This window comes from Sesamum indicum, linkage group LG9, assembly GCF_026168435.1.
Source record: "Sesamum indicum cultivar Baizhima isolate 11 linkage group LG9, ASM2616843v1, whole genome shotgun sequence".
NCBI lineage: Eukaryota > Viridiplantae > Streptophyta > Magnoliopsida > Lamiales > Pedaliaceae > Sesamum > Sesamum indicum.
The window spans coordinates 26,555,619-26,577,654 of NC_142665.1; the positions used below are offsets into that span (position 1 = coordinate 26,555,619).

General features: G+C 39.9%; 3 protein-coding genes and 1 long non-coding RNA gene across 5 annotated transcripts; 2 read left to right on the top strand and 2 right to left on the bottom strand.

The window, feature by feature from the left end:
- The first annotated feature begins 1,130 nt into the window (after window positions 1-1,130).
- On the top strand, window positions 1,131-3,757 carry LOC105177481 (zerumbone synthase). Its single transcript, XM_011100660.3, has 3 exons — window positions 1,131-1,655; window positions 1,848-1,970; window positions 2,780-3,757. Exons 1-3 carry the CDS (start codon window positions 1,630-1,632, stop codon window positions 3,579-3,581), a joined length of 951 nt encoding a protein of 316 aa, XP_011098962.1. The 5' UTR covers window positions 1,131-1,629; the 3' UTR covers window positions 3,582-3,757.
- Window positions 3,758-12,356: 8,599 nt separating this feature from the next.
- Window positions 12,357-16,332, top strand: LOC105177482 (transcription factor ICE1). 2 transcript variants are annotated; one of them, XM_088885139.1, is made up of 4 exons: window positions 12,357-13,755; window positions 14,182-14,403; window positions 14,975-15,145; window positions 15,348-15,533. In XM_088885139.1, exons 1-4 carry the CDS (start codon window positions 12,700-12,702, stop codon window positions 15,447-15,449), a joined length of 1,551 nt encoding a protein of 516 aa, XP_088741265.1. In that variant the 5' UTR covers window positions 12,357-12,699; the 3' UTR covers window positions 15,450-15,533. The 2 variants fall into 2 exon arrangements, with proteins under 2 accessions (XP_088741265.1, XP_011098963.1); XM_011100661.3 differs by lacking the exon at window positions 15,348-15,533 and adding an exon at window positions 15,923-16,332 and having other exon boundaries at window positions 12,360-13,755.
- Window positions 15,488-16,027, bottom strand: LOC148787054 (uncharacterized). Its single transcript, XR_016067417.1, has 2 exons — window positions 15,898-16,027; window positions 15,488-15,666 (listed from the first exon to the last, which is right to left on the bottom strand). It is a non-coding gene; the product is annotated as an uncharacterized LOC148787054 (long non-coding RNA).
- Window positions 16,333-16,866: 534 nt separating the features above from the next.
- On the bottom strand, window positions 16,867-21,888 carry MGP2 (MALE GAMETOPHYTE DEFECTIVE 2). The gene is made up of 13 exons (XM_011100663.3): window positions 21,590-21,888; window positions 21,431-21,510; window positions 20,996-21,082; window positions 20,819-20,896; window positions 20,648-20,739; window positions 20,315-20,516; window positions 19,821-19,911; window positions 19,354-19,412; window positions 19,026-19,174; window positions 18,866-18,947; window positions 17,445-18,771; window positions 17,185-17,335; window positions 16,867-17,111 (listed from the first exon to the last, which is right to left on the bottom strand). Exons 1-11 carry the CDS (start codon window positions 21,699-21,701, stop codon window positions 18,379-18,381), a joined length of 1,425 nt encoding a protein of 474 aa, XP_011098965.1. The 5' UTR covers window positions 21,702-21,888; the 3' UTR covers window positions 16,867-17,111; window positions 17,185-17,335; window positions 17,445-18,378.
- Window positions 21,889-22,036: the final 148 nt, after the last annotated feature.

Below are 22,036 nucleotides of genomic sequence, written 5' to 3' on the forward strand. Positions count from 1 at the left end.
TTCACCATTTGTTTCCTTGTTGGAACATATGGAGTGCAGATGAATCCATTTTTTAGATATTCTTTTATAAGGTGTTGAGCAATTTCAATGTGTTTAGTTCTATCATGTTGTATCGAGTTGTGAGCAATGTTAATTGCTAACTTGTTGTCACAATAAAGCCTCATAGATCCTTACCACTTAATTCTAAGGTCATTCAAGATTATACGTATACATAAAAGCTCACATATGCCATTAGCCATAGCTCTAAATTCCACTTCAGCACTTGATCTAGCAACTACATATTCTTCTCCAAGTAATCAAGTTGTCAAAAAAAATAGTGTAGTACCCAGTTGTTGACTTTCTGTTTTTTTTTGGGCTAAGTACAATAATTCTGAATTGCCTCTCTGCTGAGCTTGTGGACCTAACTTGGGCCTAGTGTCTCTTCTTGGGCCATGCCCATCAAATTTCATTCTTAAAAATCCAAAATGATGTTGCTTACTAGTATTTATACTCTTAAACCCTAAAATGACAATGCTAAAAATCAGCTTTGGGAAAAAAAATCAAACTAACATTAGGCTGAATAGTGGTCCCCTACTCTATTTGTTCTTCTGCTGCTTAAAGCTCTCTATGCCATTGTTGTTTGTAGAATCAACGGCAGCCTTTGAATCCAGTTGATCATGGTGATTCATCCCACGTGGTCCTCGGAAGCTCGCCTTGGAAAAACTCTGCCGTTTTGGGCAAGTGATTTAAGAAGCGCGATGACAATGTCGTGCGACCTAATTTTCATGCCGATCAATGCTCCTGCTGCAATCTGGAGAGTTGTGTTGACACAAAATCTGTAATTTAAAAGAGATTGATGATCCTGAAATGATCTTATATGTTGGTTGAGTAAGATATGTTCTTATTACAGCTCATGTATTATCTCTATTTGAAGCTAAAATATCGTTCTATATTTACAACTAAGATACAAAATGTGGGGAATTGTATTGTTGGTTTTCATCAGATATAATTAGGAAAATAATTAGTTAAGGGGCAAAGTGAGAGACATTATTATTAATTAAATAAGGTGGGGACAGCATAGCACAGTACAGTGGACACACTATATTATAATAATAATTAAATTCTGGAATAGGGTGTAGGTATGGCCCTGTGGGTGTGGCGTGAAAGGAGCTTGCTCATGCTGCATGGAGATGCGCGTTTACTCCAATCCAATACAATTTCACTCTCAACTCTTACGCTACCTACCTCCCAATTTCTTCTTCTTCTTCTTCATCATCCATTCTCACACACACATATATATAGGTATGTATGTATATATATCCCCCCAACCTCCCCACATCCCATGCCCTACTCCTATTGTTATTTTCAAACACTACAAACAACACCTACTCCTATACTCAATACTTTCTCTCTCTCTCTCTCTCTCTGTCTGTCTGTCCTCTGTGTGTGTGTGTGTGTGTCTACAAATAGAGAGATCATCTCGTAGAAGCGACGTCCGCTGAAATATATATATATATATATATATATATATTCAGGTGGTAAGACATCGTACGTAGGTGGTGCCTCTGCTTGTTGGGTTTCCCTGTGGACAAACTGCACCTTCTTTAATTTTCCAGCTAGTACCTAAGTATTGCCGAAATCATCTGCGAAATGTTAAGATTACTCAGAAGCTGCAGGTGCGTACATCATACACATACATATCCATTTATTTAATTAGCCTTTGCTTTTATATATATGTTTCAGTATGATGATGATGATGATAGTATACACAAGGAATTAAAAAGGGTAGAAATAAAATTAGATGATGAGCGTGTGATTACTGCATCTGCATGCACTCACTCATCAGATATATGATCCATCATTTGCAGATCAGAGTCAAAAAGGAGGACTAGTAATGCGGTACTACTGTTGGCGCAAATTAGACAACGTCGACCACTTTCTTCAGCAACAACGGACAATAGTGCTACAACAGCATCAGCAGCAGCCAGACGGTATTATATATATATATATATCTCTTCAATTCCGCTTAATTCATTAGCTAATATTACTTATAAATTTATGATGGAAAGAGAAAAAGGAAAGGGAGAGGAAAAGGAAAAGCTCAAGATCGATCAATGATATATCCTGAGGAGGTCGATCGACTTTAACTTCCATGCATCTATATATATATTTACATCAATCTTTTTTTCTTATGTTTATGTGATTGCATAGTATATGATTGAGGTAGGTGATGATGAGTTAATTTCAAAAATAAAAAATAAAATTAAGGTGCTTTGCAATTAATTTGGTAATTAGATAATTGCTTTAGGGAAAATGGTTTGGATGGGATCCCTTGTTTTGTGCCGTCTTTTGAGGCTTTAATTTTGAGGCCTAGCAGGGTGGCTTGTCTACAAAATTCCCACGATTCCCTCTTAATTAATTAATAATTGCCTGCTCATCCTCTTTCAAATAAAAAGCTTATTTTTTGGTCAACGCCGGGCCTCCCTTCATTTGCCTTGATCACTTTTCCATTATCATTATTCAATTTAATTATTGGGTTTGAATGATTTGGCAAATATCACTTAATTACAATCATACCATGCACCCTACCCTACCTAATTAATTAATTTCTCTCTTCAAACAAACAAATTATTAACCCACCTTTACTATATATATGGTACTGCATGATCCATATGTATATATATATACTCGTCACCTATATATGGAAGAAATTTATTTAAGTAGGTAGGTGGAATGATCAAGGTTTAATTACATGATGATGATGATTATTGTTACTACTGACATCATGACATCCATCCAGTCTTGAAGGGAAGGTTGCCCTCATAACTGGTGGTGCAAGCGGTCTTGGGAAGGCTACAGCACAAGAGTTTATCCAACATGGAGCTCGAGTTGTCATTGCCGATATCAATACCCATTTGGGTCCACAAGTCTCCCATCAATTGGGACCTCTAGCCCACTTTGTGGCATGTGATGTTGGCAGTGAGGCCCAGATCGCTGAAGCTGTTAACCTCACCCTGGCCCGCCACGGCAAGCTCGACATTATGTGCAACAACGCTGGAATCGCAGGTTCTCCTTTTCCACCCAGCATCATTGATCTTGACCTCAATGAATTCGACCGCGTCATGCGGATAAATGTCCGGGCCACCATTGCGGGTATCAAACATGCGGCCCGGGCCATGATCCCGGCGGCCTCAGGCTCCATATTGTGCACCGCCAGTATTAGCGGGCTTATGGGTGGGCTTGGACCGCATCCATACACGGTCTCCAAATTTGCAATACCTGGGATAGTGAAGTCGGTGGCGAGTGAGTTGTGCAAACATGGGGTTCGAATAAATTGCATCTCGCCATCACCCATTCCCACACCACTAGTGGTGGACCAATTTGCTCGAATAATGGGGGGCGGCTGCAGTAGGGAGCAGATTGTTGGGATAATAAAGGGGTTGGGGGAGCTAAAGGGTGCGATTTGTGAAGAAGTGGATGTGGCCAGGGCAGCCTTGTATTTGGCTTCCGATGATGCTAAATACGTAACAGGCCATAATCTTGTTGTGGACGGAGGCTTTACTGCCTTCAAAACTCTTCAATTCCCTACCACCCATGCATGAACATATATATATCTATATATAATTAAGTTTTAATTTCTTTCAATTAATTGGTACTGAGATTGATTACGAAATATATTTTTAAATATTGTACGACTAGCTAAAGGATATATGGAAGGCTATGTTTGGATTTGTATTTTTGAATAATATGTTATAGCACCTTAATTCGTTGATCGCCATGATCACATGTATAATTATATACATGTTTAATTAATTCTTTTTCAATTCTTCTTATGGATATATATCATCATGTGTTAATTAATTTGTGTTGGAAGTACATATATATATATAAATATATGCATATATATAGATATGGGTAAATATTTCAAAAATGATATTATGGGTGGATGTAAATTTAAAGTTATAATTTAACGTGAGGTCATGGTATGGTTTGTTCTAAATCTCCCGTTGTAGAATAAATTTAAAATTAATACGCCATCGATCAAAAGTGTGAGAATTGTTCTGAATAGATACACTTCAGTCATTGATGATTTAGAGATCACATAAATACAAAGCAACATTCTCAAGAGTTATTTTGAGACTTGACCTAACCCGACACACAAATGGTAGGTATATATATATCGGTAGGGATGCATATATATATAGACAGAGATGTGTGTGTGTGTATGTGAAGGATTAATGGAAAAGGCAATTAAGGTAGTCCATTAGCGGGGGCGTATGATGATGATGATGAGAATATGATGGATGGCGTGAAACAGAAAGAGGTAGGGGGCTAGGGAACATTCCATTTCCACCCACATGGTAGTTTGGGATCCCGGAAAGAGACCTCTCATGTGTATTGCTGATTACTGCTTAATTTACACACCTACCTACCTAATGTATTATTTGATTAATTTCAGTATATGTACATCTTCAGTATTACAATATATATATATATATATATATATAATTTTGATATGTGTAGGTAGTTGATATTTTTTGCATCAGCACTCACGAGATATCTGATGCATACTGTGATATGGATGCCGCCCTGGTCGGGTGTCACATGCGTGCTTTTCTTTCTCGCAGCGGAATGTAATTTTTATATATTTTTCGCCTGTGGCGGCGCCTAAGGTTACGCTTAACCTTCGACCAGCCTTCGCACATATCAGAGTATAGCGACAGTCCGTCGTGTTTCCTCGACACTGAAACTCGCTAGCGCGATATCTGAACGCCTCCCTGCGCTGCACCGCGTACCCTTGCGCTCGCCTATCTAGAATGCCCATACTCGCTGAGGCTCTCGGCACTCATGCCTTAGCGTCTCGCACACAATCTCGAAACCTGCCGACGCATTGCTCAATGGCAAGGAGCATCCTCGCTCCGCCTCGACATTACGGCGCTATGCATGCGCCCGCAACGCCCATCTCATGCCCAACACTCACTCGGTACATCCTAGGCGCTCACCCTCGTCATGACCGCCTTCCATGCCTCGCCCGAGTAGGACCGCATCCTAAGTCCGAGGCACAATTGGTATGCCGACATCTTGCCATTATCTCACACGGCATGCCCGATATGTCTTCTTGCCTTTTGGCTTGGTTTCACAATATGCCCTGTGACGTCCGTAGAATTTTGTATGTAGTTGGGAGACTAATTGGTAATTATTAGAAATTTAGATGTAATTAGTAAATAAAATTATAGATTGAATTTGGGATATAATAAAACTTGAACGGATTAAATTGGAGTTCGTAATAATATTTGAAAGCAAATTATATTAATTAGAAAATTAGAAAGGACGTAATGGGTATTTTGAGAAAAGTTTAATTAAATATATAAAATAATAATATTATATATATAAATAATATATAGTAGAATTGAGGGGAGAGAGAGAGAGTGTAGAATGAATGAGGCGGTGGGCCTCTCTTCCATATTAATATGCACACACACACATAATACAAACTCACACACACACATTCATACACACACAGCGATGCACACACACATTTCGGAAAAACAGAGGACGTGACGACAAGATAGAGGATTGAGCAGTCCCTCGTAAAACAGAAGTATTTTGGGGATTTACGGTAAGTATAGCTAATTGGATTTAAATATATATATGTGTGTGTGTGTAGTATTGTATATATTATATATATTGGTTTCTTGGATGCGATCGTGGACTTGGCTTTACATTATTATACGTGGCTTTCGTATATTGATTGTTTATATAATTAGTTGTGAATTATTTGTTAGATTACCATCTTATTGGTGAAATTGTTACGATGTGATATGTAATGGTAATGTAGAGATATGCGGGATATGATTATGTGATAATCATATAATTGATTGTTGATGAAATCAAACTGGGAGTTGTTGTTGAGGAAGTGATTATTATAAAGAAAAGAATGATGATCGTGAGTTGAAATAAAAGATGATGCTTACCTAGTTGGAAACACAGTCAATGGTTTATGAAAATGTGATTGATATTGAGATATGAAAAAAATATGTGAATTAAGCTAGGTACCATGGCGCGTAGGGTACCGGGGTATTCCGGGGCAGCAGGGAATATCCTGTGCTTGTTAGCTACACACTGGGGTGGTGTGGGGGTACCATGTTTGTTGTGATGTCCTGTGCTATATTGCTACACAGCTGAAGTAAAAGAGTGTGGGGATATCACACAACGGGTATCCTGTGCTGTACATGATATGATGATGGCCGGCGAAACCATTGACTGATGTATACCAATTAGAGTGAGTGGGGCCCTTAGCTAATAAACGATAATGTTGAATATTGTGTCATAGATTGATTTATAATTGTGATTAGGTATGACTGCTTATATTTGTTGTTGCTATTGACAATGACTGTTAGTCGATGTGACTGCATGTACGTGAAATTGTTGCCTGTATGTATATATAAACTGTTCAGCTATACTTATTGAGTAGGCAACTCATTCCTTGCCACGTACTTTTCAGGAGATAGGTCACACTGACTAGCCACATTGACTTTGAGCGGTGCCGTTGTCTTTATTAGGTGGGTCAGCCGTGACTTCTAAAGCCAAAGTTTTGATTGTTGGGTTGTAAATATTCTGGTCTTTTATCGGGATTTATGTTTAAAGTTGTGGTATGATTTTCTTGAGGTTATGAACACGAGAACATGTAGTGAGGGTAAATATGAACTTTTGGTGGTATCTAATACCTTTTGTGATATATAATATTATATTGATAAATTAGAATTTATTTTACTGGTTGAAAGCGAATTACTTATAGAATGAGTTTTGATTAAAGAAATGATGAAATAGTGATAATTAGATGTAGCGAGTAGGGGGTGCTACATGCCCACAGTGCGGCATCGTCCCACGATCGCTCATCTCTAGCCAACGGACCCCCATGGACGGTTAGAACTCGATAGCACATTCCATGAGTTGGATCACGAGGTCTTGGAATGCTTGCCTCGATCACCCATTTGCACGAGAGGCGTTGCCCCTAATATCTCGCAGCCCGCGGGGCAACCTTACGCGTCACACAGAGCCTCTCGGCCGTATCGGTGCCCAACTTAGGCCATCCTGGCCCTACGCTGCCCGTCAGGTTTCCAAGCCCTTCAGGGACTCTAGCGCTCCTCTTTGAGTTGCCTAAGGCCGACTATTGAAGGCCCCTATCATGCCTCCAAGAGAACGCTCATTTAGTGCAAACGTCTTCTCAAGCTTCTGCTGTTGTGCACGGGAAGGGCTGGCTGGAGCTCACCACTGCGTGCCCCCCTTATAATAGGCTTAAGAAAGTAATCTCTTGTTCCAAGAGTAGAACACTCAAAGGGCCGAGGAGTGCACTTTTTCAGCATCTCCTTCGACTGACATCCAAATCACGTCCGCTTGAACCGTAGCGTAGCCTACGACTTGCACATTATCACGATAGAGTTTCAGCCTCATCCGATCATCCATGGCTGAGGAATTGTCTCTACAATACTCTAAAACTACAGTCTCGCCTCTGCACCGGCAGACTCTAAACATCATCGTTGTCTCCTACCGAAACGGAACCGTCTACCTTTGAAACATCTTGGAAGCACTCCCAACACTCCAAGGATCTTGCAAATGAAATAGTAATGCGAATCTCCAAGGATAAAACACTCTGCTCGAAGACCATATGCGCCCTTGCGTGCTGGCCGACATCCCCTAGCCGCCCATACGTCATCCATAAGTCACTACCGACCGTCTAGCCCAAAGTGCAGCCAGTGACACTGGGGTTAATATATAGCTAGAGTATTTTATGTAAACGTACTAACAGTCTTAAATTGTGAATTATGACATCGTTTGATTCATGTGATAGTGATGCATTTAAAAAATGCATGAATTCAATGGATATGGATAATTCTCAAAATTTAAGTCAAAGGGAATGCAAATCCTAAAGGGGGGACCTGCAAAAAAGCGTTAGCACTCGACGCCCAAGTTAGTAACTCATTTGAGATTGAATAAAGCCAAAAAGTAAATAAATATAATTAAAATCGAGAAATGGTGAATAAAGTCGGTGAAAAATATAAGAACACTTGATAATGTGCATGTAGATTACTTTGAGAATGTTTAGAAAGTGTTTAGAGAATGAGACAGATGATTTAGAGAGTAGTTTTCCAGATCTTGGAAGATGTCTTCTTAGGGGGACTGCACCTGTATATATAGAAGGGGCGTCCCCCTCTGCTGGGACTCTACACACTATCTTATCTCCAACTGTTTACCTCACAACAACATATTTTTGCTTGGGGGATAACTCTTTGCATGTGAGGACTCCTATTCTGAGGGGAGTCCTTCTCGGTTTAGGAGTCTTGAGTCTTGTGGGCGCCTCTCTTCTCCTAAGCTGTCCTAGTTGGGCTTTAAATGTGGGTCTATGGTTGAAAAGCGTTTACCAAGCTTCCTTCTTAGGCCGGATATGTGGTCCTTCTTATGGCTACCTCTTCTTGGGGTAATGGGTTTAGCTTGGACTCTATAACTCCTTTTTAGGCCAAGTCTCTTTGGATCGCACACATCATTTAGTCTCCCTCACTCTAAGGAGGAAGGGTTGCCCCCTAACTTTTTAGAGTAGGAGCCCTTGTTACACTAAAAAGGGGATCCCCCTTCGATTTTTTTTTTTAATTCCTGCTAAGAATGTCAGTAGCATAAGCATAATGAGAAAAAGAAGACTTACTTCGTGCCTATATGGAGCAAGGCTTTTGATGAAAGCGCCTCCAAGGAGGAGGGGTTAACATGTGCTTTTTGTGCTTACTTCGGTGTAGGGGTTTATTTTTCTGCAAGAGAATGGTAAATAACAAATACATGTATATATTATGAATAGATATTGCACGGAGCAAAATAATTGTGCTTCCTCGGAGGAGGGCTTATGTGAGGGAAGGGTCATTTCTTGGAACAAGGCTTATGAACTTCGTCGGAGGAAGAATAAGGTGTCCGCAACAGGGCTTAGATGTCTCTGCAGAGGAGGGTTGTGTCTGCACCAGACAGAGCTTACAAGTCCCAAAAGAAGGACCTAAGTGCTTGCCTGAAAGAGGGCTGGGGTGCATCTATGGAAGAGAACCTCTCTGTCTGTGTGGAAGACAAGACTTTTTATGAGAGGGATGCCTTCCTTGTAAAATCCTTACAAGCAAACATATGTTAACACATCGAAGTGGATAAAATAAATCTCCAAAATTATTAAATTAAAATATTAAAAATACTCCTTGAGGGAAGCTTGTATGTAAAGATTTATTCGTTGAGGGGGATGTCTGCTTTGGGGCAAGGCTTATTCCGTTAAGGATGCCCGCTTGCGGGTAGAGCTTTACTCGATGAGGATGCTTATCTTGGGGCAGGGCTTATTCTGAGAAGGTGTCTGGGTGGAGTAGGTCCTTGTCATCTTGTTCCTTGCATTTTTGACAAAAGACAACATTCTTGTACTCCTTAGTCTCCTCCAAGTTAATGTACTGTTCAATTAGTGCTAGGTGATTGTAAAATTGAGAAGGGTCTTCTTAGTTAAGGACTTGAAGAAATCCCCATCTTATAATTCATGTGTACTATTAGATGTTGCAGTAGGGACTTCTAGGGCCGCTAAATTAAACCATTGAAGATACTCCATCAATGATTCCCCTTCTCTTTGTTGTAAAGAGAAAAAGCTCATGATTGTCTTTTGACACTATTTACTACTGGCAAATTGATGGAGAAAGAGAGAACGAAATTCTCCAAACGATCGGATGGATCTTGAGAACAATTGATTGAATCACTATTGGGAAGACCGCGTGAAGGTGGTTACAAGCACATCACACTTAACCCCAGCGGTGTAACGGTAGAGAAGTGCTCCTGTGAATTTGTGGTTCTGTTGTACTCCGGCAAGTTGGGCTCTTTCCAGTTGAGAGGGAGTACGTCTGCCATGATTTCTTCACTAAAGGGGATTTCCGAGGGTGTTCTTGTGATTTGGTACTGGATATCTTGGAGGCTTTTTTGCAGGTATCCAAAATGTGCTAGCTACTAAGGAGGGACGCCCTGCTAGATTCGCGAGGGAGGTCCCTGACCTCATGTTATCGATGGTTCATGAGCAGGGGGTACTCTTTTACTTTCTTCGTTAGGGATATCCACGCCTGATGGAGTTGCTGGACGGACTAGGACTAGTGTCGCCATTTGCTCCCATATAGCCACCATGATCATTTGTTGTATGGTCCATAGGAACTCTTGGAGGAGCCCCAAGTGTCTGAGGAGGGACTGTAGTATGGAGGCTTAGTTAGCGGGTTAGCAAGTTTGGGGGGTTTTGAGACCATCGCTTCACTAGAGGGGATTAACCCCACTAATGGGGGATACCCTACTGGCGGGGGCTAGGAGTGTTCCTGCAACAACTTGCAAAGCCTGGGCATTGTTAGGTGCCTCCACAACCTTTGCTTGTTTGCGGAGTTGTTGGGAATCTCCATTGTAACTCGAGTCTTCAACTTTGTGTTCCCATAGACGGCACCAATGATACGTTAAAAAAATGCACCGGTCCAATGGATATGGACTATACTCAAAACTTGGGCTGAAATGAATGCAAATCCTGAAAGGGGGGACCTGCAAAAAAAATGTTAGCACTCCCACGCCAAGTTAGTAACTGATTTGAGATCGAATAAATTTAAAAAGTAGATAAATTTAATTGAAATCGAGATATGGTGAATAAAATTGGTAAAAAATGTAAGAACACTTGATAATGCGTTTGTGGAGTGCTTAGAGAATGTTTAGAAAGTGTTTAAAAAGTATTTAGAGAGTGAGAGAGATGATTTAGATAGTGGTTTTTCAGATCTTGGAAGGTGTCTCCGTAGGGGGATTGCACATGTATATATAGTAGGGGCGTCCCCTTCTGCTGGGACTTTGCACACTACTTTTATTCTTGGGAAAAGGGGCAAGATACGTGTGATAAGGTATGATTTGATCTTATCTCCAACTGATTACCTCACATCAACATATTTTTGCCTGGGGGAGGATTCCTTGCATGTGAGGTCTCCTATTCTACGAGGAGTCCTTTTAGGTTTAGGAGTCTAGATTCTTGTGGACGTCTTTCTCCTGGGTTGTCCTAGTTGGGCCTTGAATATGGGCCTATGGTTTGAAAAGCGTTTACCAGGCCTCCTTCTTGGACCAAATCTGTGGTCTTTCTGGTGGGTTACCCTCTTTTTGGGTTGATGGGTTTAGCTTGGATTCTAAATATCCCATGATAATATAATATAGTATTTAGTTGAAGGGATTATAAAATATAATTAAATATGAATAAATTATTAAAGAGATCTTGCTTAAATTATTTTTATATTTATATAGTAGCATGTGAATGAGGTTTTGATCAGTAGGAGATGCACATATGGTGATGGTGGTGGGAGGATTATTGTTGGTGTGTTTGGCATAGATAGATAAGAGGTTTTGATTAGTAGGAGTTGCATGGGGGGCACGTGTAGAGAGAGGGTGGGGTTTATCTTGATTTTTATCTCTATCTAGTGGGAAGCAGCGGAAGTGGAAGACTAGTAGTCTAGTACTGTAGTAGTAGATAGTATGAAATATGAAGGTGAATGGTCCTTGCCAATATGTATGTATGTATGGTATTGTATTCACGTGAAGATGAAAACCAAGACCGCCCCATCCACGACCACACACCCACGCACACACTGCCTCTACATTTTGAATTCTGGACCTCCTCTGGATTTTAGCAGCAAACCCCCCACCCCCCCACCAAGCACCTAATTACATTTATATAGTGAATGTTGAATGTTGAGGATGAGTTATATATCTATAGAGTTAGGTGCGGTGAAAACTGAAAAAGTAAAAAAGAAAAGGTGTATTAGTAGTCACGAGGAACTTGGGATTTGTATATATTCATTCAACGGAACATCAACATCCATCCATCCAACAACTTTAATTACTTATTTCAATTCAAACTTCCTTCCATTTTTACCATCCATCTCTATTACTAATCTTGCAAGAAAACCAATTATTTCATTTGTATACATGATTAATTAAGTCCTCTTCTGTTTTCTCAGACATGTTAAGACAATACAATTATCCAAAATCAATCATTTAAGTCTCAATTTTACTTTTTTATTCTTACCAACATACATACAATTTCTTTCTTAAAAAAAAATTAATAATCTTTATTTAGAAAACAAAAGTGAAATTGAAACCTTGATTCATGTGGGGCCCGGGGACTGCAATTTAGGTTAGTTTATAATCATCATATGACTAGCTCTTCTGATTAAATAATTGAATTTTCTATTCTAAATACTGTCATATTTTTTAAAATTTTTTAAAATATACATATATATAATGTGTATATGCTAAATAAAATATCATAGAATTTGAAATGTTGAAAATGAAAAAGATAAAAAGATAGATGAGAGTACAATGCATAGAATGATAAGAAGAAGAGAGGAAGACAAATTGTGAGAGGTTGTAATTTGTGAAGCCCACAGACAGACATACATACATCCTTTCCTCCTGCCTGCTTCCTCTCCTATCATCCTGTGGATGGAGTTGGAGTTGGAGTTGGAGTTGGAGTCGGAGTTGGAGTTTGGAGTTGGGAGCTGAGAGTTATCTACACTACAACAGAGCAACTGTGGGAACAAGAATGATTGTTATTATCATTCAAACTTCAAATCCCTCCCTCCCTCTCTCTTAACTGTAACTCCCTTTTCGCCTCTCTTTTCTTTTCCTCCACAGAAGCCCTTCCACTCCACAATGCTACCCAGGTCCGACGCCCCCGTTTGGATGGACGCTCAAGAAGACGAAGCTGTTTCATGGCCTCCCCGTACCAACACCCACCCCCCCTCCACTGATGATGATGATGAATTCATTATCAACTCCTCTGCCTCTCTCTCCTCCTTCAGGTCCATGCTAGAGCCCGATTCTTTCGTTAACAATGCCATCACCACTCCCAATCCATTCTATCACTCTGAATTCACCACCCTTCTCTTTAATCCCTTAGACAACCACTCTTCTCCCTCTCATCCCCACCTCTTCCCTCTAGACCCCTCTTCACACCACATCCCCTCTCTTTTCCCCCCCAAATCTCTCCTCTCTTCTTTCTTCAACAACAATTTCGACAATGCTTTTGATTTGGGCTGCGATCCTACTTTCTTCCCTCCCCAAGACTCCACTTCCCCTCCTATTTTCATGGGTTTTAATTCCCAATTCCAACCCACTTCCCACTTCCCACCCTCCTCCCGGATGCTTCCCTTTTCCCAAGATAACTCCTCCTCCGCCGCCGCCATTGGGGGCACAGGCGCTTCTAATCCATTCAGTTTCGAGGATTTCGACGCTGGCGCCATTTTTCCTAACAGGTCTAAAGTGTTGAGACCTCTTGAAGTTTTGCCGCCCCTAGGAGCTGAGCCCACTCTGTTTCAGAAGAGAGCAGCCTTGCGACAGAGTTCCGGATTGCAGACTTTCGGGACTCTGAGCTCGAGAAGCGATGAGGGTTTGACGAGTCTCGATGATACTGGAGGAATGGACTTGGGAAAGAAGAGAAAGAGGAAACATGAGGATGAAGTGGAGGATATGGGTGCTGATATTTCAACCATGAATTATGATTCCGACGACCCAACTGAGAAATTAGGTGACGGAAATGCTGATAACGGTGGAGATAATTCGAACGCGAATAGCAGTATAACGGTTGGAGATCGGAAGGGGAAGAAGAAGGGGATGCCGGCCAAAAACTTAATGGCGGAGAGGCGCCGGAGGAAGAAGCTCAACGATAGACTATACATGCTTAGATCCGTTGTACCCAAAATCAGCAAGGTATGCCCAACTTCGAGCTACCAATTAATGATAAACATTTCGTACCTTGCTAAAGGAATTTTTATTTTGTCGTGGGCGTTAATTTCATGTCTGTGGTTTTGCCTTCAGTTATGTAAGGCTCATTGTTCATCATGTCGGCTTGACCAATATCAAAATTACATTGAAATTGAGTATCGATCGAAGGGGCAGACCAAGAATACTTAAGCACGAAAAACTTGTAGAATTCACATTGGATTTTAGTTATTACTAACTGGATACTGAAATTGTCCACCAATATATTTCTTTTGATAAGTTTGGTGTGTGGATTCTATAACTGGTCGTGCTTCAGATGAGAAGCTGTATCATGTGTTTTTCTTTTCTTAATAAAAGACAATAAAAAGTTAGTCCACAAGTAATTGGTGTGCTGATTGCTGTGTGTTCTTCCAGATGGATCGAGCTTCAATACTTGGGGATGCCATTGATTATCTAAAAGAGCTTCTGCAACGCATAAATGATCTCCACAATGAACTTGAAACTAACCCACCAGGATCGGTAATGCAGCCAACGACAAGCTTCCATCCCTTGACACCGACCCCTCCTACTCTCCCTTATCGTGTTAAGGAAGAACTCTGTGCAAGCTCAACCCCCCCCAAGAACCAGCCTGCAAAGGTAGATGTCATGCATCTTTCTTTGTGAATGATTAAGCACTTCCATCATTGGGCTCAAAGGTTATTTTACTATGATGCAACATACCCCTCAACTCCATTTGTTAAGTATCTTGACCCTGTCAATGCTTTACAATCAATTGGAGTGTGGCCTGCAAAGGTGCCTACACATCTTTGAGCCTGGAACTAAGAAGCATGTCAATACTTGGCTTTCATGTGCATTTTTCTTATTCTTATGTTTGGATAAAATTTTACAATAAAACATTTTCTGGAAATTCAACAGTGGCCTTTTGAAATCAAATCTATACAGTTTGTAGATAGTGTTCAATGAAGCGTATGATTTCCAACAGGACATGGTTATAAACTTGCACAGCCTCACTGTAATTCCTTTTACAAGACTAAGATAGATCCTTGTTTTGGACTTGGTACTTTATTTTCATATTCTTTTGAATATATGATGTTTTTTAGGTTTTCTGTCACTCAAATTCTCTACTTGTGAACATGTATTGGTTTCTCGTCATGGCATCTTTTAAAATCTTTCTCTGCTTATGCTGTCTTATCTGTCTGTCTTGTAGGTCGAAGTAAGGTTGAGAGAAGGGAGGGCTGTAAATATACACATGTTCTGTGCCCGTAGACCAGGTCTCTTGCTGTCCACTATGAGGGCTCTGGACAACCTTGGACTGGACATTCAGCAAGCTGTCATAAGCTGTTTTAACGGCTTTGCTTTGGATGTTTTCCGTGCAGAGGTAGATTTTAAATTATCATATTTCCTTCGAGCAGATAAAATTATGTTATATTCGTTCTCCTGCTAGCTATTTGATGATACCGTAATCTAGCTTTCGATGATGAGCTATACAATTGTAACTGATTTCAACTCTAGTTATGATTAAAATGTTCTGCTTCTCATGCTTTGTTTTCTCTTCTACTATCAACTAATATGGTTTGCAGCAGAAACGAAGAACTGAGATGAGGCTCTTATTGGACAGCCTTCATTTGGCATCCAGTTACTATTTCAGTCCTTGTCATCAAAAGCCAATTCAAATACATTAGTTGTGGATGTTGTTCAGTCCTCTTTGAATGCGCACAAGTTGAATAAAAAATAAAGTTGCTGAACAATTTGTATTGTGCTCTGAATGTTTGGTGTACAAACATTACAATCTACCAGTAGTACCCATATATTTTCTAGTCTGGTTCTTTTGAGTCGCACTTCTCACCATGCTGTTTTAAAAATCTGACCCTTTCAGTACGTTTGCATGCCTTCCCACCCCTGAAAGAAAAACAACTTGAAGAGGTGAAATCATCTCAATTATGGACCATTGTATCCAACATTTTAGTGAATGTAGCACATGGAGAAGGCGTTTTAAGTTTGTGATCCAGCTAAGCCCGTTGAGATTTCCTGAGCTAATGCGTGATAAACTAGAACAGTCTGTCGAGTGTGTAATCAGTTGTAATTGAGTACTGAAATATCATCAATAATCTTGGTTGTAGAATGTAATACCGAGTTTATTTTTGTGGCTCGTCAGCAATGCAGAGAAGGTGAGGAGGTTCTGCCGGAGCAGATCAAAGCAGCACTTCTGGATTCTGCTGGGTTTCATGGTGTTATATAGGTTTAATCTTGTTTTCTAAACAGACATCCAAATGATCTGCTGTGCAGCATCGCTAGATCTTGAGTAGGTTGGACCGGAGTGGAGTGCACCACCACGTCATGAATTGGACTTCTTCTCAAGGACCAACGTGGTGTTATCAGAAGTTTGTCAATCTTGATTGTTGGATCAGCATCGGTGAAGCAACAACAGAGTGCACTGATGGTAGTATGTAGGAGAAGTAGTTAAGCATGAGCAGGTTGTAAATCAGAATGGTTGTGTCAATTTATTTATGCGATTATGTGGTCCTTGAAAGACTTGTGATGGAATGAAGTTTCCTAATTTGAGTTCGGCGGGTTTTGTTTGCGAGTGAATTGAGTTGGTGGAACAACAGAAGGGCATCTGATTAATACTCCATAAATTAGTAATTCTTTTCTGCGTAGGGTGGTGGAATATGGTATGGTGTTTCATAAATGAGGTGTGTTTGGTGGTTTGAAGGTCTAAAATCTCCTTAATTGATCTTTCTTCCATTTCATTCATTTGTTGTGCTGTTTAATATACAAGAAATCAAATTCCACACCTTCCATCTTTCTTCCATTTCATTCATAAGTTTCTTTTGATGTATGCCGAAATGGGTGCATTAGCAGTATGACCCGCCCCAGTGTCAGGCCAAGAACCCAAAACCAAAATACTCCCTCCCTCCTCTACGGTTAATCTTAAGTGTCCAATTCCTGTTTGAGTTCACATTCATCACACCCACAGCCTGACAGTGACAGGTAGGAAGGCCCCCCCTTCTCTTAGACAAGAAAGAACACAAGAATGTTATTATTTGTTGTATGCTAATTGGTATTCTGATCAATGCCTCAATTTCTTGTCATGTAATGATAATAATAACACGACCATCTCAGCTGTATAAATTTATGTGATGAAGGAAAGCTGCTTATATTATACATATATATATATATATATATTCAACACAGACTATGCAGAAACTGCACATTAATACATCCATCCATCTATGATATCTGTATACAGCAAATTATTAAGCGGCTTCTAGCAGATTCCCATCTGGTATGGGGGGTTACAGAATTCTCCTCCGAGGACATCGCAAGCCTCGCCCAGCAGCACCCTGCAATTATGTATATCTATTATTTTGTTGGAATATTATACATATGTATATGTGCAATTATTGCGATTCTTACGTCCTTGGATCTGTGTATTCCAAATACTCCCTCTCAACTGCCTCTGATACAGTCTTTGGTTTCTTAGCTTCTGCTTCTAGCTTCACTTCAGGATATGTCTGCCAGACACGTATCTCCGCCAATTGTTTCACATGCTTCTGCTGGAAAAACACTAGCCAAAAAATGGAATGGAAGATGGATGAAGATGAAAATGGCTGCAATGGACATTATATATTGTGTTTTGGCTACAGAAGAACAGGGGACTAAATTAATGCACTTACGAGATGGTGGAGCTGTAGTTGACTGCCAGAGCATTTGATCTGATTGAAGCAAACCTGGATGGATTTGGTGGAGAGCTGGTGATCAATTTTCGGGGAGGTGCACGTGGCACAAGGGGAGATGATGATAAGGTTAAAGCAGTATGCATTTTTTGATTTTAGGTTTGAATCTTGAGACTCACTCGCTCACCCTTCCTCTATTTATAGTCTGATGAGTGGCAAAGATATTTAGGATTTGTATAAGGAACCCCTGAGGCTGAGTGGGAGTTCAACGATCCAGGATATCTCTAGCTTGTGTCCCTCATCTGCTAGATTTTTTCTTTTATTTTCCAAGACCACCCCATCATTCATTCCACGCCAACTAAAAAAAATATCTTCCCTGATCATTAGTCCATTCAAATGAGTCTTGCTTTGTTTCTTGCCTTTCGACTGACATTGTGGGTCATCAAATAATAACAATCCAATTCAAGTTTCATATCAACGCTGTATTAACTTAGATATTTCACGAGAATATGTTGCAACTAATTGCAACACTTGTTAGATGAAAATGCTTATGAGAAAGCTCCCGCCAGACAATTAAAAAAGAAGAACAAGTGATAACAATGTTGATTTGAAATTGCTATTGCACGTCAGAACATTCGAATCTGATTTTGTCAATACATCCATGTTTAAACAGAAAACCTGATTTTTTCAGAAAGCATCCACGGCATTGCCTGATGTAGAGCCCATCCTTTGATAAGTCGCATGAATTTCCAAGAGAGGTATAATGTATGGCCCCGACCACCACTGCTATTCTCATAAACCCACCAGTCAACAGTGTCTACGCAAACTGCAAGACAATCTGTTTGAACAGCAGCAAATGGGATACAAGTTTTCACTAATTGCAGATCCCAATAAAGAGAGGTAACTGCAGCAGCTCCCAGTTAGCCAAAGGCTGTCACACTTCAGACTTCAAGGAATGCCTCACACAGACTAGATCATCCAACTTATTACCATCCATTTTATATAAGGATACGCCCTCCATCTGAGTGAAATGATCTTGTGCAGCTTTACTTAATTTCTCAAAAGGCATGATCTCCCATTTGCTGTAGTTTGAGTTCTTCCGGACATCACTCATATCTGGTGATCCAGATACAGGTCCACTGCCGTAAGGGCCCGAGTGTCCCCATACTTTACAGTTGCGGAATTGTCCCTGATCACCCTCTTGGCCAGCTTGATTCTTTTTCAAGCGTACTGCAGCGGAGTGAGCTCTGCTTATTGTTTCTCGACTTGGTATATCAGACCAGTCTTGCTTCCTTGCGGCTCTCATTGGAGAATGGATCCTAATAACCTGGCCAATTTGTTTTTCACAATTTGCAAATTCATTTGACAGTGGCATTTAGATGAGACACAGTATAGCTAAAGCAAAATAAATTTATACTAACACCAAGGCATTCTAGGAGCTGGTAGTATGCTCTTCCTTGAAGTGGATTGTGCCCTTTCCTTGGGGTCGAGAAGTATCGGGTCCTGAATCATTGCTAAAATTTAAGACACGGAGAGAATAACTTCAATGTGGGACAACATTAAGCGAAAAATTGAACTGACCACTCAGTGTATCCAGGATCAACAGTGAAACCATAGATGTCAACAATTTCACACATGGAAAGTGCCAGTTCTATTGATTTCATTCCAGTTCCTTTGGCACCTCTACGAAGCACAATTCCTTGGAACAGATAAACTGGGTTTGGGATTTGCTGCATTGTTGGATGAGAACTTATAAGAATGTCATTCAACAATAAATAATCAACCTACAGATCTAAAACCCTGAATGTCAACTTTAGAACTCATGGCTACAATTATTTTAGTAAGTCAAAGACTACAATGGTCCAGAACATTCTATTTACAAATTTAATAATCATCCCAAAAAGCATACCTTTATCATTGTGTTGAAATCTCTATGGGTCAGACTTTTGATAATAAGCACTTCATCATCTGCAATAAAATAACTGTAGAATTAAGTACAGATGATACTAATATCGCATGATGCTGATGACACTGAATTCTTTGACTTTCAGCTGATCTCTGTTGTTTTTGGTATGATGGACCACCAATATTCAAATAGGTTTAAGTGTTGAGCCAGAAGATGCCCAAGAATTATTGTTATCGTATGCAACAAGGTCAGCTGTTCAGAACAACTGGCGTGCTGTGCCTCAACCCAGCTAAGTGTGTAGGCTTCAATTTCTCACATCTCTTGCATAATGCCATGTTTGCTAGCAAACATTACTAAGACAAAAGTCCAGAACAGTGACAGGAGAACAAGGAGGGCGACAGACACAGATCTACATTGAAATGCAACAATTCAGTGGTTAAATTACAAACTACAGGACTGTTGTAGTTTACCTGACCCATTCAGAATTGGAATCATGTTACGTGCGGCGCCCCTAACTACGAGCCGGAAATCTCTCTTCAGACCTACATACTTGGCATATTTCTGCATAGCATTCAGAGAAAACAGCATAGCAATCAAATTATCAAAATCCCAATTCTGAAAGATCATGAAATTTAATCAAATCTTTAAATAGGAAGCAAAAAGTATGAAATATGATAACGCACATAATAAATTTATGCACCAAAATTTGATCTAATCTAGTCCAAATTACAAAGAATCATTGTCCGCCAAAACTTGATCTATATTCTCCATACCGAAGATAACAGAGAAAAACCACAGTGACACCCCAGCTAACAGGTCAACCGTGCACATTAGGATGATTCTCACATAAATACTGAAGTATTGACATTTCACTCCTCATGCCAAGGCTCTTTATGACCATCGGCACAGATTAGAACCTGGACATATCAAGGCCACAGATGACAGAACCACTGGAGATATTTACCTCATTAACAGGGGCCTCATTGTCTCTTATCACGGCATCATGACTGTCAATTTCCTTCCCAAATTCCGTCTTTAAGAGATCTCCAGAATTCCCAACAACCGCACAAGTTTGAAACTGGCGAGGATGGAAGGGTGGTTTTGCTGGTAACAGCACATTAAGATGTTCTTCACAAAGAGTCTTGTTGTAGCATTTGTCTGCTCCTCTATAACAATAAATAAATAAGGAAGAATAAATTTACAAAGAAGGAAAAGTTCTCCAACTAAATAAGTTAAAAAAACAGAATATTTTATAACAGCAAATATTGGCATTCAAAGAGAAGTATGTCAAACTTACAACTGTGCTATCCTCTTTGCAGCATAATCTAGCCACCCATCAGGCCGTGCATCTAGATACTCTCTTGTCAACACTGTAGTCATATTACGATACTGCATTTCAGATAATTCTGCTTGATTAATGTACAGGAAGCAACCTATACGAAAGTAATTTCAACAACAATGATCAAACCTGTTCCCACAATAATATTGCTTCACAAACATCATACTTGTACTCCAAGGGCTCAAATATTTTAAACTGCTCATTGTACTGCAAACAAATACATATAGTTATGAATGACGTGCAGGCTTCACAGGCATTCAAAAAATATGATCAGATAAAAAGTCGAGCAAGAGGATAAAAGCCAACCCAGGTGCTATTAGTCCCTTCAGGAAACTTGAGAATCAAATTACAGTGATCTATTATCTGAGCAGTGAGTCCAAGTCCTCTGTTTGCCTACAAGCAAAATCCGATGGTGACAAATCAATCTTCAAAACCTTAAAAAGAGTTCTTTTTTTCTTTCTCTATGGGAAGCAGTAAAAATGATAATTATAATTACTCCTATACTGCTACTAATGATAAGCAGAATATCGAAATGGATAGCAACAAAAACAAGAAATATTACTTTGCTGGAAATTCAAAAAAAAAAAAAAAGGAAGAAGATCCAAGATTTGCCAATACGTAAATATGGAACCATATTATTAAACAATAACAAAAAGCTAGATTAAGTAAGTAGTGCAGTTAGATGGAGAATGTAAAGATGAATTGAAATGAAAGAAGATCCGGAGGGAAGTGGTAACTGACCACGCATTGTTGAAGAGTGGACTGGAAATCAGACAAAATCCGAAGATCGAGTTTGTTAGTTTTTGTGATTTGCTGGTTACCTGGAAGATAAAGGGGGAATTTGGGAGCTTATGAGCGAGTAATGGAGTGATTTGGTGAAAAGGGAGCATAATATGTTACCGGCGGAGAAGGAAGAGTTAATGGCGAAAACAAAGAGAGAGAGAATAGCGGCGGCGCAGAGAAGATGGAGGAGAGCGGGTGTCCTAATGGATGACTTTCGCAGACCCCTCATCTCCGCACGACGGATCCAACACCGCAGGCCTGTTCGGGGAACGATGATGATGACGCCTCTTTGTCTCTTTTCCTTCTCTTCTTTCTGTCGACACAGGCAGGTACAAGCAACCCCAGCCTAATTAAAAAGGGAACCCCTATATGCATTGTATATATGCATACTTGTGGTTTTTGTTAACAATTAAAAAGAGCAGAGCACTCCTTCCTAAATCAAATCTTATTTAGGAGGAGTTTGTTAGGATAAAAATATAATATATCCCAACTTATTCAATTAATATATATATATGTATGTATGTATGTACATTAGTTTGACCCTTCAAATTTTGTATAGAATTT

What these genes read in the sequence shown, in the direction of transcription:
- MGP2 (XM_011100663.3), bottom strand. Translation starts at nt 21,701, where the DNA reads ATGAGGGGTCTGCGAAAGTCATCCATTAGGACACCCGCTCTCCTCCAT. An exon ending in GCAAAGAGGATAGCACAGTT is followed by an intron (nt 20,517 to 20,647) that starts GTAAGTTTGACA and finishes TTATTGTTATAG; the next exon opens with AGGAGCAGACAAATGCTACA. An exon ending in GATCCTGGATACACTGAGTG is followed by an intron (nt 18,948 to 19,025) that starts GTCAGTTCAATT and finishes GCAATGATTCAG; the next exon opens with GACCCGATACTTCTCGACCC.
- LOC105177481 (XM_011100660.3), top strand. Translation starts at nt 1,630, where the DNA reads ATGTTAAGATTACTCAGAAGCTGCAG. An exon ending in AGATTACTCAGAAGCTGCAG is followed by an intron (nt 1,656 to 1,847) that starts GTGCGTACATCA and finishes CATCATTTGCAG; the next exon opens with ATCAGAGTCAAAAAGGAGGA. An exon ending in GCATCAGCAGCAGCCAGACG is followed by an intron (nt 1,971 to 2,779) that starts GTATTATATATA and finishes ACATCCATCCAG; the next exon opens with TCTTGAAGGGAAGGTTGCCC.
- LOC105177482 (XM_088885139.1), top strand. Translation starts at nt 12,700, where the DNA reads ATGCTACCCAGGTCCGACGCCCCCGTTTGGATGGACGCTCAAGAAGAC. An exon ending in TTGTACCCAAAATCAGCAAG is followed by an intron (nt 13,756 to 14,181) that starts GTATGCCCAACT and finishes GTGTTCTTCCAG; the next exon opens with ATGGATCGAGCTTCAATACT. An exon ending in CCAAGAACCAGCCTGCAAAG is followed by an intron (nt 14,404 to 14,974) that starts GTAGATGTCATG and finishes TCTGTCTTGTAG; the next exon opens with GTCGAAGTAAGGTTGAGAGA.